The sequence below is a fragment of the Hydra vulgaris genome, chromosome 13 (assembly GCF_038396675.1).
Source record: "Hydra vulgaris chromosome 13, alternate assembly HydraT2T_AEP".
In the NCBI taxonomy this organism is placed as follows: Eukaryota; Metazoa; Cnidaria; class Hydrozoa; order Anthoathecata; family Hydridae; genus Hydra; species Hydra vulgaris.
Window position 1 is genome coordinate 39,862,395 of NC_088932.1, and position 15,959 is coordinate 39,878,353.

The 15,959-nt window shown below is 28.1% G+C and overlaps 2 protein-coding genes and 1 long non-coding RNA gene across 3 annotated transcripts; all 3 read left to right on the forward strand.

The window, feature by feature from the left end:
- Positions 1–2,772: 2,772 nt before the first annotated feature.
- LOC136089883 (uncharacterized) lies at positions 2,773–5,322 on the forward strand. The gene is made up of 5 exons (XM_065815976.1): positions 2,773–3,750; positions 3,846–4,193; positions 4,344–4,455; positions 4,603–4,690; positions 4,818–5,322. The coding sequence occupies exons 1-5, from the start codon at positions 2,773–2,775 to the stop codon at positions 5,320–5,322; spliced, it is 2,031 nt and encodes a 676-aa protein (XP_065672048.1).
- Positions 5,323–5,630: 308 nt separating this feature from the next.
- Positions 5,631–6,131, forward strand: LOC105843028 (ATP-dependent DNA helicase pif1-like). Its single transcript, XM_065815977.1, has one exon. The coding sequence runs from the start codon at positions 5,631–5,633 to the stop codon at positions 6,129–6,131; it is 501 nt and encodes a 166-aa protein (XP_065672049.1).
- A 4,767-nt stretch (positions 6,132–10,898) lies between these two features.
- Positions 10,899–13,082, forward strand: LOC136090183 (uncharacterized). The gene is made up of 4 exons (XR_010643232.1): positions 10,899–11,006; positions 11,284–11,307; positions 11,424–12,130; positions 12,974–13,082. It is a non-coding gene; the product is annotated as an uncharacterized LOC136090183 (long non-coding RNA).
- The last annotated feature ends 2,877 nt before the right edge of the window (positions 13,083–15,959 follow it).

The window sequence follows — 15,959 nt, forward strand, 5'->3', positions numbered from 1 at the left end:
AAACCTGTGTTTGATTTTTAAGTTGTTGTGAAGTTGCAGTTTGTATTTTATCTGTTCTGACCTATGACATGGCATAACATATTCAAAGCGGATTGATACAATTGTAAAATTCTAAAAAAAGTCCTCTATAACTAGAATAGGCAGTAAGATTTCCCCTAAATTTATTAAAGGGAAGAGATTACCCTTACCAAAAATGAGGCTTGAAAAGTTAGAGTGAGCAGTAGAAAATACTTAACCACATCTTCAAATTAGAGAGTTATTTAAAGTTTTTAGTTAAATATATGTATTTTTATTAATCTATTTTTTTAAATTCTTTTTGTAAACAAATGAGTTTATCAAAAAACACAAATTTATTTTCTTTCAATATTAATATAATTTATTGTTAGGTTATATTGAAATAAAAAAGTTGTTGAAAAGTTGTACATATTCAATATGTAGCTCTCGAATCATTGTAATGTGAAAACAGTATGATAATGTTTTTACACTAAACACCATCAAAATTAAAGTAAGCATAACTAGGGTTCGGATAATTATAGTTGCAGTTGTAAAAAAAAGTACAATAACACATAAGAATACAATCATATTGTATTGTAATACCAGAAATCTAATTAAAACATCTTAATATAACTGCTAGAGTCAACGTTTACGTTTAATGTTTAACTTCGTTTCGCTTTCGTAGTAAAAGTAGATTATATTAGTTACTAGACTTTCCTGATACTGAAAGAGCGCGTTCTCAAAATGCTCGCGGTCATAAGGGAAAGATTTCTCAAGCAAGTTAAAACTTTTTACCATTTCAAATTTAAATAATATTTATTAGTTTAGAAGTATTACATAAAGAATCATATTAAGATAAATAGTTATCGTTAAGATCATATTACTATTGAAGTAGGTATAGAAAATAGTTTAACAATATATATATAACATTTTTATTAGATATAAAGTAGAAAGGATCACTCCTTTTAATTTTTTAAATCGTTTGAATTTTGTTTGTTTTAGTTTTTCTTTTCGCTTTTTTTTTTTTAGCAGTGTTGTTTTTATTGAGCTTATATTTTATTTTTTAGAAATAAAATAGAGGTACTGATTAGGGCTAATTATTTTTTATGCAACAAAAATGCCATACTAATGCTATTTCCATAAAATTAGTTATTACTATTTCGAAATTTCTGTGATGCTATTAACTATTTTTGTTCTTTTTTAGAAAATTTAGAAAAATAAACTTAAATTTTGTGCCTATACTGACATGGCACATGTTATTGTATGTAAAGGTTAAATTTTGTTATAAGGATTACAGTTCTTATGAAAAAAAAGTTGAGGTAAAGAGTATTGTTTGTATATATATATTTTGTTTACTTTGAATATTTTCAAATTTTCTCGCATCATTTTTAAAACTTTTGTTTGCACATGTTTATTGTTTGCATATTTGCTTTTTAGATAAGTATGTGGTAATATGTGCTTTATAGTTGTTTTGTCAATGTGTTTTATAATAATGTAAAGTGTTTTTTTATTGTTTGTGTATGCGTTAATATGTGTTATATAATTGTTTTATAAATGTGTTTAAATATGTTTATATGAGGTAAACTAAATATATTGTGTTTATAATTAGCACATATATTTATATTATGTTGTTTCCATGTTTTTAAAGTGCTGTGACTTGGTAAACGTGCAGAGCAAGATTTGTCAACCTTGCCAGCTCAGTGATGTACTTAGAGCAAAGGGTTAAACGACAGTGTTTAGTGTCAAATTGTTACTGCTTTAGGTCTAGGTGTTTTCAAGCCTTTATTATTAACTATTTTGAAAATACATAATGTATTTTAATAACTTTTTGCGTAATGTTGTTAGTTATGCTCTGTTATATATGAATGTTATGTTACTTAATTTATGTTATATGCATATTATATTAACTTATGGTATGTGCTATTGCTGTGTGTTGTTGCTGTGATGTTGTTTTTTTGTTATCTTTTGGGTTGATAGACATTTCGCTTACCTTCACGTTGGTGTCTATTGTTAAAAATGATAAATACGTAATTTTATTATTAAAAATCACTGCTTTTAATTATTCACTAAAAGCCAAGACAAATTATTTTGTCATATATACAATTTGTTTTATTTCAATTTAATATTTTGTCTTTAGCGCTGTATGCTACATAATTTTGCTATAAATATTTTGGAGTCATGATGTTCCAGCATAAATTATTTTGTAAAAGCTAACATGAAATAATAATATTTAACAACCACTACTCTGGTAAATCACGACAGCTTTTCTCTATAAGGTACATTGATTTTCATTTTTTGTATGAAATCTTTTTCTTATTTATTTATTTATTCGTTACATTTTTTATTTTTGATATACCAGATGATGAATTAATGTGGTGTAGAAGAACAAAATGTTGTAAAGTTTTGTTAATTTTTTAAAAACGTTTACTAACAATTTTTTTGAAGAAATAATATTTAACTTTGCGAAAATGGGTTTACAACGTTTTTTTTTAATAATTTTTCTGTGTTAGCAGTATGTTTGTTATTAGAATTGCATGGTTTTAATAATTTATTTTATTATTGTTTGTTAATTTTTTTTTTCAAGCATCTCCTAGCTGATATATATACATTTTTAAAGCCATAATATTATTGTATAATTTATTCTAAATGACAGTTTGTTATATAAAAATAACTTGTGTGTGATATTTAAAGTAGAAAAAAATTATATTGGGAAGATCACATTCTTAACGATTCGTCTAAGATATTTTGTTACTACTTTTAATTAAAAGTGAATTTTAAATGTATGGCATTAGGCTAGAAGTAGATATTAGTTTAGAAAATGGAAATGTTAATAGACAAGTTAACCGTCGCAGAAATGAAAGAGATAGGCTTAGGCGAGATAAAATTAATAATCAACAAAATACTAGAGAAATGCTGCTCGGCAAGCAGCAAAGAATTCGAATCCAAATGAAGAGAGCTTGGTTAGGCGAGTTGAAAATAAACGTCGCAGAAATGAGAGAGGTAGGCTTAGGTAAGATAAAAATAAAAATCAACGAAATGCTAGAAATGCCTTCACCATTTCCACAAGATTTAAAAGATTTGTTTAAAAGAAACTCTGCAGATGGAAATGCCAATCTGAATTTTTTTAAATATTTTAGAAATTATGATGCCTGTTTTTTTTTTGCTTTGCTTAAAGCTAATTTAGTTCAACCCATGAATCATGGGCCGCCATGTTTTAGAACATGTGGTCAAGTTTTTCATCATATAGGTAATCTTAGGCCAAAGCAAGATGTTCTGCCGACATATTGTCAACTATACATCTATGATCCACTTGCAGCAATAAATTTTAGAATCCAGCAATGTGGTAATGATCATTTCTTTAATGATTTAATGTTTCGATTGCAAACTATTATTAGTGACGAGAACCCGTTTGCTCTTGCCTTTAAAAAGATGGCTGAAGTGGAAGATGAAGAAATTCATCGAGCAGCTCTAGAAGGTCGTTCAGTTGTGTCAGTTGTAAAAATGTCTTTACTTGAAGGGCAAGATAGACGTCGCCACAATCTCCCTTCACATAATGAAGTTGCAGTTGTATTTGGTGGTGAAGATGGTGCACAACCTGCGTCCAGGGAAGTTCTTATTTACCCAAGAGATCATCCTCTTAAAAATATATCAAGTATGTCTGCCAACTTAGATCCTATGATTTATTCTCTATTTTTTCCAAAGGGTGATGCTGGTTGGCATAACCAATTGATTTACAGCCCTGAACGTGCTACATTGGTTAGAAATCATGTTACATTATCTTAGTATTACAGTTATAAATTTCAGTTAGAAAATTTTTTTCTTCACTGTTTTATGGCAAAAACCTGTTTCAGCAATATGCTGTTGATGCGTATGTTAAAATTGAAAGCCAGCGCTTTGCTTTCATCAGAAATAACCAAAATAAAATAAGGAGCGAGCAGTATGATGTCTTTCACGAACATGTAAACAACCTTGGAAATGATCATAATGTTAGACCAGGGCGTGCTGAAATTTTGCAATTAACTCATGCAGGAAGTCTCAGAGCCTTAAAAGAAAACTTTGAAGATGCAATGGCTATAATTAAAAAGTATGGTAAACCAGATCTTTTTATTACTTTCACTTGCAACCCAAAATGGCGCGAGATAACTGAAAATTTATATCCAGGTCAGACAGCAAATGATAGATCTGACTCGGTTACTCGAGTATTTAAACTCAAATTAAATAAACTTCTCAATATTATTTTTAAACACGATGTATAAGGGAAAGTTGTAAGACATGTTCAGGTTATTGAATTTCAAAAGCGTGGTTTGCCACATGTTTATATTTGACTTCACTTTGCAAATGATGATAAGCTTGAAACAGCACATGATATCAATAACTTTACATCTGCAGAAATTCCAGATCCGATTGTTAATTGTGATCCTTATGACGTTGTTAAAACTTGCATAATTCACGGTCCATGTGGCAAACTTAATCCAAATTCTCCCTGCACAAAAGAATAGGTGTGCAGCAAAAACTATCCTAAAGAATTTAATGCTAACACAGTAGCAGTTCATAATGATTATCCACGCTATAGACGTTGTGATAATAATTTGGTTTTCAATATTTAAGGTAGCAATGTAGATAACCGCTGGGTGATACATTACAACCCATATTTATCAGAGAAATATCAAGCTCACATTAATGTTGAAGCTTGCATGTCTGTTTAAGCTGTTAAATATTTGTACAAATACATACACAAGGGTCATGACTGTGCCAATATTTTAATATATGAACAAATTAATCATGATGAAGTAAACACTTTGTTAGATTAAATGTTTTTTTAGATGTCGTTATGTTAGTGCACCTGAAGCATTGTGGCGAACTTTCGAGTATTCAATAAGTCATATGTCACACACTATTAAACGCCATAAAGTTCATCTACCTGAAAATCTATTAGTGTATTTTAGAGAAGGAGCAGTACAAATGGCTTTAGATCGTGCAGCTCAACGTGATACGCACCTAACGGCATGGTTTAAGTTAAATACTAAAAATGAAAGTGCACATTGCTATTTGTATATAGACATTCCTTATCACTTTATATTTGATGATAAACATTGTAAATGGAAGGTTAGACAAAGGAGTGGTAATAAGATGATAGTAAGAATGTATAAAGTTTATCCAACTGGCGAAATATTTTTTATAAGACTGTTACTTTTGCAGGCAAAAGGAGCAACATCTTGGGGAGATGTGCGTTCTGTTAAGGGTATTGTTCTTGAAACGTTTCGTGAAGCATGTGTTTTAAAAGGTTTGTTGCAAGACGACACTGAATGGCAAAATACTGTTTCTTAAGCAGTTTTAATGCATATGTCAAAGCAAATTAGACAGTTGTTTTCAATAATTTTGACCTTTTGTGAATCTGACAATCCTTTACATCTCTGGGATACATACAAAGCTTTTATGATGGAAAATTTCATTCACCGCTCAGTCTAACTTCTAATAGCTGAACAAGCTACTCTTCGTCAAAATTGAAAAGATCATTAATCAAAGTGGTAAAACGCTGGTTGATTACAATCTGCCTGTTATTGATGAGTCTAGAGGTTTAAATCTAGAAATTTTTTGATGAAAATGTTCAACAATCTATTGACGAAGCCAATCGAATGAGACTGTTGCTTAATGTCAATCAATTAAATATATGTAATGCTATCCTTGCTGCACTAAATGAGCAACCAAGTGTAGAAAATCAACATTCTATATTGTTTTTCATGGACGGACCAGCTGGAAGTGGAAAAACCTTTACGTATAGTTATTTTATTGCTGAAACCATAAGTAGGGGCTTTAAATCTACTACAGTTGCATGGACTGGCATAGCTGCAACTCTTCTTACAAATGGATTTACATTGCATGGCTTATTCAAACTTCCTGATTCAATATTGGATAATAGCCCATGTAATATAACTCCTAACTCTACACACGGACATTTTTTAAGACAAATTACTTTGTTTTTGCTTGATGAAACATCCATTATACCTAAACATGCCTTAAATGCATATGATTGGTTGTTAAAGGATACTTGCAACAACAACTTTCCGTTCGGAGGAAAAGTCATTCTTTTTGGTGGTGAACTTAGGACAAGTTGTGAAAAGAGGACAACCAGCTGAAATAGTAGAATCATGTATAAAATGTTCTTTACAGTGTCAATGGGTGCAGAAGTTTGCATAAACTGAAAAAATGAGAGTATAAGATGGGGAAGGTGAATTTTACAAATGGCTACTAAAATTCGGGAATGGAACAATACCTGTCAAAGATGAAGATCCTTTTAAAGGATGCAATGAAATACCAAATCAGTGCATTACTAGAGAAAATTAATCGATTGTTAAAAAGATTTTTCGAGATGCTGAACAATATAATTATTCGAAACGCGTAATTTGAACACTAACTAATGTTGATTCATTATTAATCAATGAAGATGTGCTTGAATGTCTGCCGGGTTAGGTCAAAATTTATTTAAGTACTAATCAAATTGATACTGATGACCTTAATGAAAGAAATAACTTTCCTGTTGAGATTTTGAACAGCTTAACTCCTTCAGGTATGCCACCTCATTATTTAAAATTGAAAACTGGTTGTGTAATTATGCTACTTAGAAATTTAGATCTCAAAGCTAATTTATGCAATGGTACTCGAATGAAAGTTTGTGCTCTTCAAAATAATTATATTGATGCAGAGGTTTTCACAGGTGTTTCTGGTGGTAAACGGTTTTTGTTCCCCGAATTCAGTTGGCTCCATCAGACTCTAATTTACCTTTTGTTCTGAAAAGTCGTCAATTTTCTGTCAGATTGGCTTATTCGATGACAATTAATAAAAGTCAAGCTTAAACATTTGATAGAGTTTGGGCATATCTCAAAAAACCGTGTTTCGCTCATGGTCAACTATACGTTGCATGTTCAAGATTTTTTTCAAAGTTTGTTTTTCAAAGCTGATAAACATCTCATTCAAGGTATGGTAGATGAAAAGTGTTATACAAATAATGTTATATTTTCTAATGTTCTTAATTTATTGTCTTTAGATTTTCATTTTTAAAATTTACTGTTTGTTGGTTGTGAGCACATTTTGTATGTATAACTTTATTTACTATCTTAATTTTTTTTTTCATGGTTTGTGATCGATATATCTGTCATTTAATATTTTGATAAAATGTGTTTATATGTGTTAAATAAAATTATATTTGTTTATAGTTATATTTACGATTAAATTATGTTGTTTCCATGTTTTCAAAGTGGTGTGACTTGGCATTATATTGAGCAAGATAATAACTTTGCCACCCAAGCGGATTACTTATAGCAGAGGTGTGACTTAGCAGCATTTAGTGTCAGGCGATGTTACTGCTTTAGAGCTAGGTTGTGTTGTGTAGCCTTTTTTAGTTATTCTGGAAACACATAATAATGTCTGTTAATGTTTAGCGTAATGTGTACGAGAGAGTATGCAACCTTGATCTTTAAGTCTAGGGTTTTTTAATGTCCTAAATATGAAGTAATTGAATAACTAATATCGAGTATAAAAATATATAAACTTTTATGTAACTCTTAATAGGTTTTTGATTTTCTCTTTCATATTTTATTTTGGTTTGTTATTTTCACAGGAACTTAGGATCAAGGGTGCAAATATGCTATTGTTATGTGTTATTGTTGTGATGTTTTGTGTTGATAGACAGCTTGGCTTACCTTCCCGTTGATGTCTATTGTTAAAAATGAATAATAGGTAGATTCATTATTGGAACTTACTGCTTTTATTTATTTACTAAAAGCCAAGACAACATTTTGCTAAAAATACAATTAATATCTTAGTTTGATTTTTTTTTTTTAGTATTGTTAATCCTATCGTACTTTGAAACAGATTTTATAGTTACATTTTCGATAAATGTTTATATTAACTGCAATGTCAAAATAGGTTACTATAATTAGGCAAATCGATTTTCAAGTTTTTTGTGGTGTTTTTTTTTTTTTTCTTTTCCTTTTTTACCTTTTTTGTAATTATGAAATCATAATTCCATTATTTTTTTATTTTAGAATTACAACTGACGCATTTATGCAATTTATAAAAAAAAAAAAAAACCTGATTTCCTTTTGTTGTAATTTTTTGTTCGTTAAAATGATATAAATATATACAATTAGTTCGATTTTGTTTATATTTTCTCTATTTTGTGCCTAATGATTTGTTGTACGTAACTTAGGGGATCTTTTTAAACTGGAGGTCGTAACGAAAAACAAACTAAAAACCTTTATAAACATGGAGAGTATTGTTTTGCGCATTTGTCAAATATCGAGTTACTTAAATTTTATAACGTGCTTAACTAATTAATTGGCTTAGTTTGCCTTTGCAACACTTTTGAGAAAAGAAAAAAAAAAATTCGTATATATATAAATCATTGTTTTACATATTATTATTTTGGTAAAAGGTCTTCATCAAAAACTTGACTACTCTTTATAAAAATAACTCTACTCACCTGGCCACCATTAAGGCAAAAAGAGGGAAGGGACCTCTTTATTAGTGTCCAAATATTTAAGAGAATTAAACTTCGAGTAACAAAAGGAATTTTTAGTAAATGGAAGCAAATTACCGTTTACTAAAAACTATTGAAACAAATTATAGTAAAAACTATTTTAAGATTTTTTGGCTCATAAAAACGATTTAGGACTTAATTGATTGTGTTAAACCGCAATAAATAACGATTAGAAGGCTATATGGCCCAGACGGAATATGCGTCATAAATATAAAAGTTGTATTTAACTCATTCACAAAAAATGGAGTAAAGACAAATTGCCTCTTATGTCCAGATATGTTTACTGCACAAATTATTTAATAAACTAATTAGTTGCGTAATGAGTTAGACGCGTCCAAAAAATATATTATTGAATTTTAGGCATTGATTAAAATTGCTAGTCATCATGCAATTAATTGAATATGCTAATCGTAGTGTAACTTGTAATAATGTAGTGCCAAAGTTATGTGCGTTTTTACTTTTTTGTTACTCTTGGTTGTTTTGTTACGCTTAGTGATGCGCAGCTTTGTTTGTGTGCTGTTAGTTTTTCTTCTGTTCTGATATTTTGAGATTTGAATTTCCAGACATTTAAAAAAGCACGTTTTTCTATTATATCTGTTCTATTACATCTTATTATATCTTTCAGGTAGGTTATATTCTGTTTAATCATACTAATCGTTTACATTTTTAAAATCTAAACATGTCTATTACCTTTATTAAATTTGTTTTTAAGCATATTTCTTGTTATTTTTTATATCGAATTAATAGAATGTCGCAAATTGTTGACGATGAAGGTTTGTATTTATTTAGGTGTGTATTATGTTACTGATTCGCATCTTGTTACGTAATTTCCTAAATATATGTTTATTTTTAGTCGCTAAATTATTACGAAGTAAGTTTTTTTTCATTTTGTTATAACTAAATGTTATAAATTGCAGTTTGTATATGTTTGTTGTTTTAAATTAACTTTACAATAATTAAATGGTTTAGACAAAAAATTTTGTAAATTAATTCAATCCAGTAAGATTAAATATTGATTTTATTATTGAAGTAATTAAAGTAGATTTAAGAAAAAATCGACTTGAATATTTGTTTGCTTTTCTGTTTAGATGACAACAGTATTATTGGAGAAAGTAAGTTAAAAAGCATTTTTACTTTTTAAAAAGGAATAAAAATACTTTTTAATATATCTGTTTTCATAGAAGCAGGTTTAAAATTTCAGGTTTTTAAAATCTTATATATTATAATCTTAAATATTTTTCAACTACTTAGTCAATGTATCTATGTTAAATTACACCAAGTTGTAGAAACAATTAAAGTTTATTGATAAGGTTGAAGACTGTTAGAGCAGATTAAATAGATCAAAGATCTATTTAATCTACTTAATAACCTACTACCAAAGTGAAAGTTTACTATCAATTGCTTGTTTGTTTTTCTGTTTAGTTGACAATAACGATGAGATGGGTAGTAAGTTTAAAAGAATTTTTATTTTTTATAAAGTAACTAAAATGTATTTTAAAATGTTGTTGTTGGCTTTAAAGTAAAACAGTAGGTTTTTAAAATTTTATACAATAAGCGCAAAGACTTAGGACCTACTTAAAAACATATTGTCAGTAATAAAGAGAAGAAGTTTATAACTCTTAGTAAGACAGAGTTTTTTCATTTTATATCAAGTTAATTTAATTAAAATTTATTTTCTTTAGTTGATCAAGAGATAGCTAATAAAGGTATTAGTTACATTAGTTAAGTGAACTTATTTTGTTAAGTGAATTTTTCAGTGTTTTTTCTATTAGATATTTGTTAATAGGAATTTTTTTATTTGTACTGTAACTGGAATTTTAAAACTTCAAGTACTTTATTTCATTTTTTCTTCTAGAAGAGTTGAAACAAAAACTAAGGACAAATTATATGATTAGTATAGTTAAATACAGAAGCATTTATATCTGTACCTCAGAAGTCAAAGGACGGTTGTCACACTTTAGAAACTGTTTAGGAGAGAGGAACTAGTAAAATAATTAGTCTTTATTGGCTTATTCTTGATGTTAATTTTTTTCGTGTTTTATTTCATTTGTCTTAAGTCACATAAAATATAATTTTGACAGAAAAAAAATTAAAAAGTTATATAAAAAAAGTGAAAAGTCATATCTGGACAACAGACGCTTTTCCTTTGAACATTGTGGGGACACCAGACCTTTTATATTGACCTAACTTTGTTTCACATTGTCATAGGACAACAGTCTTTATACCTCTGTAGACACTGAAAAAACTAAAAACGTCTCATACATAACTCATTTTCACAAAAAACTGGACAACCGACTTTTGTCTTTTGAGGTATAGATATTAAGATTTGAAGTTTATTTTAGTTTATAGATTTGGTTTAGTTTGTAGTAATTTTTAGTTTACTTTCAGTTAGTTTTAGCTTTTTTATTTTATCTTCTCTTATCTTTTTCTTATCTTACTTTAGACAACTTTATGGAGGAAATAAGGGGAATAGGTAAAAAAAATTATAGTTATATATTTATTTATATGTAAATATTATTTTATCAATTATTCTGAGGTATATTTTTTGTCTTGAGCATAACTGGTTGGGCTGTGTTTTTAGTTTTATATATTTTGTATGGAGAAATATGTACAGTAGGCGAACTAATTATTTAATATAAATATGACATTTTTTAACTGTTCGCGTTTTACTCATATTTTTATTAAAATAAAGTTTTTCGCATGTTTAACCCTTTTTAATTTACTTTTTTTTTTTTTTTTAATATTTTTAGCATCCTCTTTATTCTATGAAAATGGTGAGGTTATGCTTTTTATTTTGATTAAATAAAATAGCAAATATTTATAACTTTTATTATATCCATCTATTTGTAATTTTAGAGTCGTTAACATTTGAGAGCTTTTGTGATTTTAGATTCGTTAAAATTTGAGCATTACAGAAATTATTGCTCCCAAAACACAGGGCCTCTTTCGGAGAGGTCCTTCTATAAGTGGTGTAGTAACGGCGGTATGGATGTTGGGAGACATCGAAGGAAAAACAGCAACCAAAAGGTTTTAAATGTCTTCTATCTGTGAGGATATTTATAACTTTTTTGTTGCTGCTTTTTCATCGGTCACTTATTTATTTTTTTATTTTGTAATTCATTTTTTTAAATTTGTAATTTTTTTTTTTATAATATGTTGTATATTTGATTTGTTTTGGTTTTTTTCAATTAAAATTTTATTTCTTTTTCCCCAATTAAACTTAAACATAGATAAATTTATTCATTACTCAATTATCATAATATAATGATGCTACATTTTATTGTTAAAAATAAATGGTAGTTTAACTTATTGACCCCACTGCTCTTAAAGTTTACTGTAAGCCAAAACAATATATTTAGCTTTATAAATGCAATTTATTTATATCTCAACTTGATTTTTTATCTTTAATATTTATAGTTTGGCTCCTTAAAGCATTTGTTATTTTGCTTTTTAATTAAAGTATTTTAAATCTATTGTGATGTGTTTTAAATTAAACTAAAGTTTACAAAAGTCAACATGAAATAACGTCATAAAACAACACCGACAAGCTGCATCAGGACAGCAGTTTAAGTATGACAACAGGTTACCAAAAATCAGGTAAATTGTTTTTCAGTTTTTTTTGTTTATTTTTTCGTTTATGTCTACTTATCTGTTACAATTTTTATTTTCGATTTGTCATATGACGCATTAATGCAATATAAAAGTTCAAAGTTTACACATTTTTTTAAACTTGTTATACACATGTTTAATTGTAAATTAATTTTTTTTTTTGTTTGAAACGTATTTGTACTCAATTGCTTAGTTATTTGTAATAATTTTATTTAGTTGTGTGCATTTAACGTTTTAAAAACAATTTTCTATTTTAATGAAACATGTATCAAGGGGATAACAAAAAATAATAACTCCTGTTAAATTTACTTTCACTTCATATTAATCTTATTCATTACTTAAAGTTCATGTTACAAAAAATATAACAAGAATTTAGCTTTAGTTTTTCGTCAATTCAAAGCATGATGAAGTGTTATTGTTTTCTGTCAGTAACTAAAAACGTATTGTGATGAACTTAGGAATGTCGAGTAATATGTTTTTGCTTTACAATAATATGACCTAAGTCAGTTGTAAATTACTCAAATAATGTTTAGTAATTGGTAAATTATTTTATCTCCTCGTACTTTTTATGTTTATTTTACAGATGGTTTAATTTTTTCAATTTGAAGGCGTTTTTCTGAAAGGGTATTAGATAAGGTTTCCCAGTTTTAAATTGTGGTAAACGGCCTTTATAAACTAATTATGTAACAGACCAACCATAACCTTATTACGAGTTCTTTCTGTTAGTTTTAAAATTTATTATAATGATGTATCTTTATGTCATCTGTACTGTAACTGGAGTTTCTAGACCTTTTGATATTTAAAATGCATAACTTTTTTTTTTCCTTTAAGAACATTGGAAAAAGACGTCAATTTTACAAAGACGTGTTTTCTTATTGGAAAAAGACGTTAAATATACAAATACGTGTCAATTATACTTTAATTAGTATAGTTATTAATCTAATGTATCATAATAATTTTAATTTAAAGATATAGCAATGTTAAAACAGTTTTTATTTCTTTTTGAGTTTAAAAATATCTGCTTTGTAATATATAAATATTTAATAAATTTTACTTTTGCTATTTTTTTGTTATGCTTCCATTAACTAGTGAGGTATATTTTATACTTTTATTTTAATGATTACATCTTTTTAGGCCATTGTATTATTGTTTATGTATAATATTATTATTATTTTTTTTTTTAGTTCAACATTGAGTTTTCTGTCCATCTTTGAAGGCCATGTTTAATTGCCTACTGTTAAAATATGGTCTAAATTTAGTAAATTTTCATGCTTTGAAAATTAGTTTTTGATCATTAGTCAATAGTTTGGGCAATAAAGTTGAATTTAACACAATGTACGAGCAGCTTTAGTGTATTTGTTTTATAAAAACACGCACCCTTCTAGTGGAAATATTCGTTTTACATTTAGTTTGGATTATCAAAGAGCTACAGACACAATAAGTCTGTTTATTTTTATGCAACTTGAACCCCTTTAGCCTCAGATAAAAAATAGGAAACATCTTTATTAATTTATTAAACCTAATAATTTATTAATTGATTAAACCTATAAGAATTTATAAGAGAAATATACAAAAATGCACTACAAAAATCAAAACAATTATTAACAATTGCCATTGTTGTGGTAATTATAATGCGATAAACCAATTAACATAATATAACAAAATTACTCAATTAATTAGGCATAAAGTACAGCTACAAAGCAGAAGTATTACAACAAACAACAAAAACAAACATATATCATAAAAGGGAAGCGCGATCATTATTACATATATTTTAGAGAATAAAAATATATCAGCGTTAAAATAAAATTGAAAATTATGTTGTATAATACCGGATTCTCGACAGGAAATGGAAATAGTATTGATCCTTATAAGGATTCAATACTCTAATATATGATGTTTCGAATGTTTTAATGCTCATTCCTTGAAACCGCCGTCGGGGTATCATCCTCAAAACAAGCAAGTAAAACCCACTTTTACGTCTGCGTCAGTCTTCTTATGTAGCATCATTTGAGAGAACATATTACTGCTCAGCCATATACCCTTATTTGTTCCATTATTTTAAACAAATTACGCTAATATTCTTTTAAGAAAGTTAATAAAACACGTTGCTCAAAAAGTAACATTAGGAGATAAAAAACATTAGGAGATAAAAACTTATATATGACATTATTCCTAAGTACTAAGGTACGAATTTAAGGCAAACAAACGCACAATAAAATAAAATAAAAACGATAAAAATAAAAGTCTTACCATAACTTGATATTGAATAAGAATAAGTTTTGTGAAGGATATTTTGCACAATATTAGTGTGCAGTTTATAAAGCGCATGTAAGTTGTAAAATTGTACACAGGTGTTGAATAACGCATTTTGCGGTTAATCAATGAATAAAATATCCTTTAGGCTATGTCTCAGTAAATAATAATGCTATCGGTAAGAGAAAGTGTTATTTGATTGGAAGATGAAAGTGTAAGGAGATTGATTTTTTTTTTTTTGTGTTTGGAGAGCATGAAAAATAAAGAAATAGAAAACATCCGAAAGTGTTCTAAATTATTAAAAGAACATTTTTTGATTTACAAAATTAGTAAATGGGGTAGGGTATCGCAACATTCAAGATATACAATGCAATGGAAGTTCTTTTAAGTTACCAAGGTCCCCAATGCACAACAAAGTACATTAAAGCGAGTTTTTTTGGTAGATAAATTTAAGTTTACAAACTGCAAGGTTTTATTTTAAATTTAGTTAAATTAGTTTTAAACGGCTTAAACTAACGTGTATTTGTCGGATTGGTTTTAGCAATGTACAATAAACTAAAAAAAGGGCGTAAATTCACACAAACCACTTGCCAATCCCATCATTTTTTTTCGACAACTAATTTTTATGCGAAGTGGCTAATAAGTGGCGTAGAGGTCATATTTATATGAAAATTTTTTTTTAATTTTTATTTTTTCTTGATAGACGATAGATTTTTTTTTGATAGAAGTATTCACGCCGATTGCTCGAAGTTAGTTACGCTTTTTATAATTTTTGACTAAATTTAGGGTAATTTCCAAGCATTGGCGCAAATAGATTCTGATGCCAAATCCAGTAGTTTGTTTATTAATGTTTTATCTATGTGTTCCTGTACTAAAAAAACATTGTGCTTATTAATTAAAGAAATATGTTGTGCCTATCTTACACTGATTACGATAGATAAATTAACACTTTGGCTACTGTAAAGAGATTTTTTGTTGATCTTTAGGCTTTTTTCCAGTCATGCAACAAACTTTATAATTTTTGCCTCATTTTGTTATCAAAGGATGTTTTTTTTTTCAAAATACTGTTACTGGAGCCTTGGATCAAACAAATCCAAACTCAAAATGGTTTCCTTGAAAGATTGGACTTAGGATCTTTTGTTGTAACAAACTAGATCAAAAAGTAGCAATGTGATTTAAATATATATACACACATTTATTCTGTAACTATTTTAGGTTCTCCTAGAAGACCTAAAGATTGCATCACAGAGCACCACAGAAGAGCATTTAACTTGGAAGTTTACGCTTCCTTCAAGTCAAAAAAAAGTCTAGAGTAGGCATCGAACCACAGATCCGTGAAGGATCCAGCATTTTTTGGTGTTTGAGATAGCTAGCAGACATAGCGCAAACTCAACATTTGAATGTTTATACTTATGTCAAATAATGATGCTTTGCAAAATATTGCGATAATTAGAGGCTTGAAACTAAAAAAGACCTAAAATTTCACCCCCCAGCCCCAAACGTGAAAGCAACAAGCTGGTAAAATAACTTTTTTGAAATTCTTAACTTTGTTTATATTCAT

Coding starts and splice junctions, on each gene's coding strand:
- LOC105843028 (XM_065815977.1), top strand. CDS start 5,631: ATGAGACTGTTGCTTAATGTCAATCAATTAAATATATGTAATGCTATC.
- LOC136089883 (XM_065815976.1), top strand. CDS start 2,773: ATGTATGGCATTAGGCTAGAAGTAGATATTAGTTTAGAAAATGGAAAT. Junction 3,751..3,845: donor GCCCTGAACGTGCTACATTG/GTTAGAAATCAT, acceptor AACCTGTTTCAG/CAATATGCTGTTGATGCGTA. Junction 4,456..4,602: donor CATAATTCACGGTCCATGTG/GCAAACTTAATC, acceptor TCAATATTTAAG/GTAGCAATGTAGATAACCGC.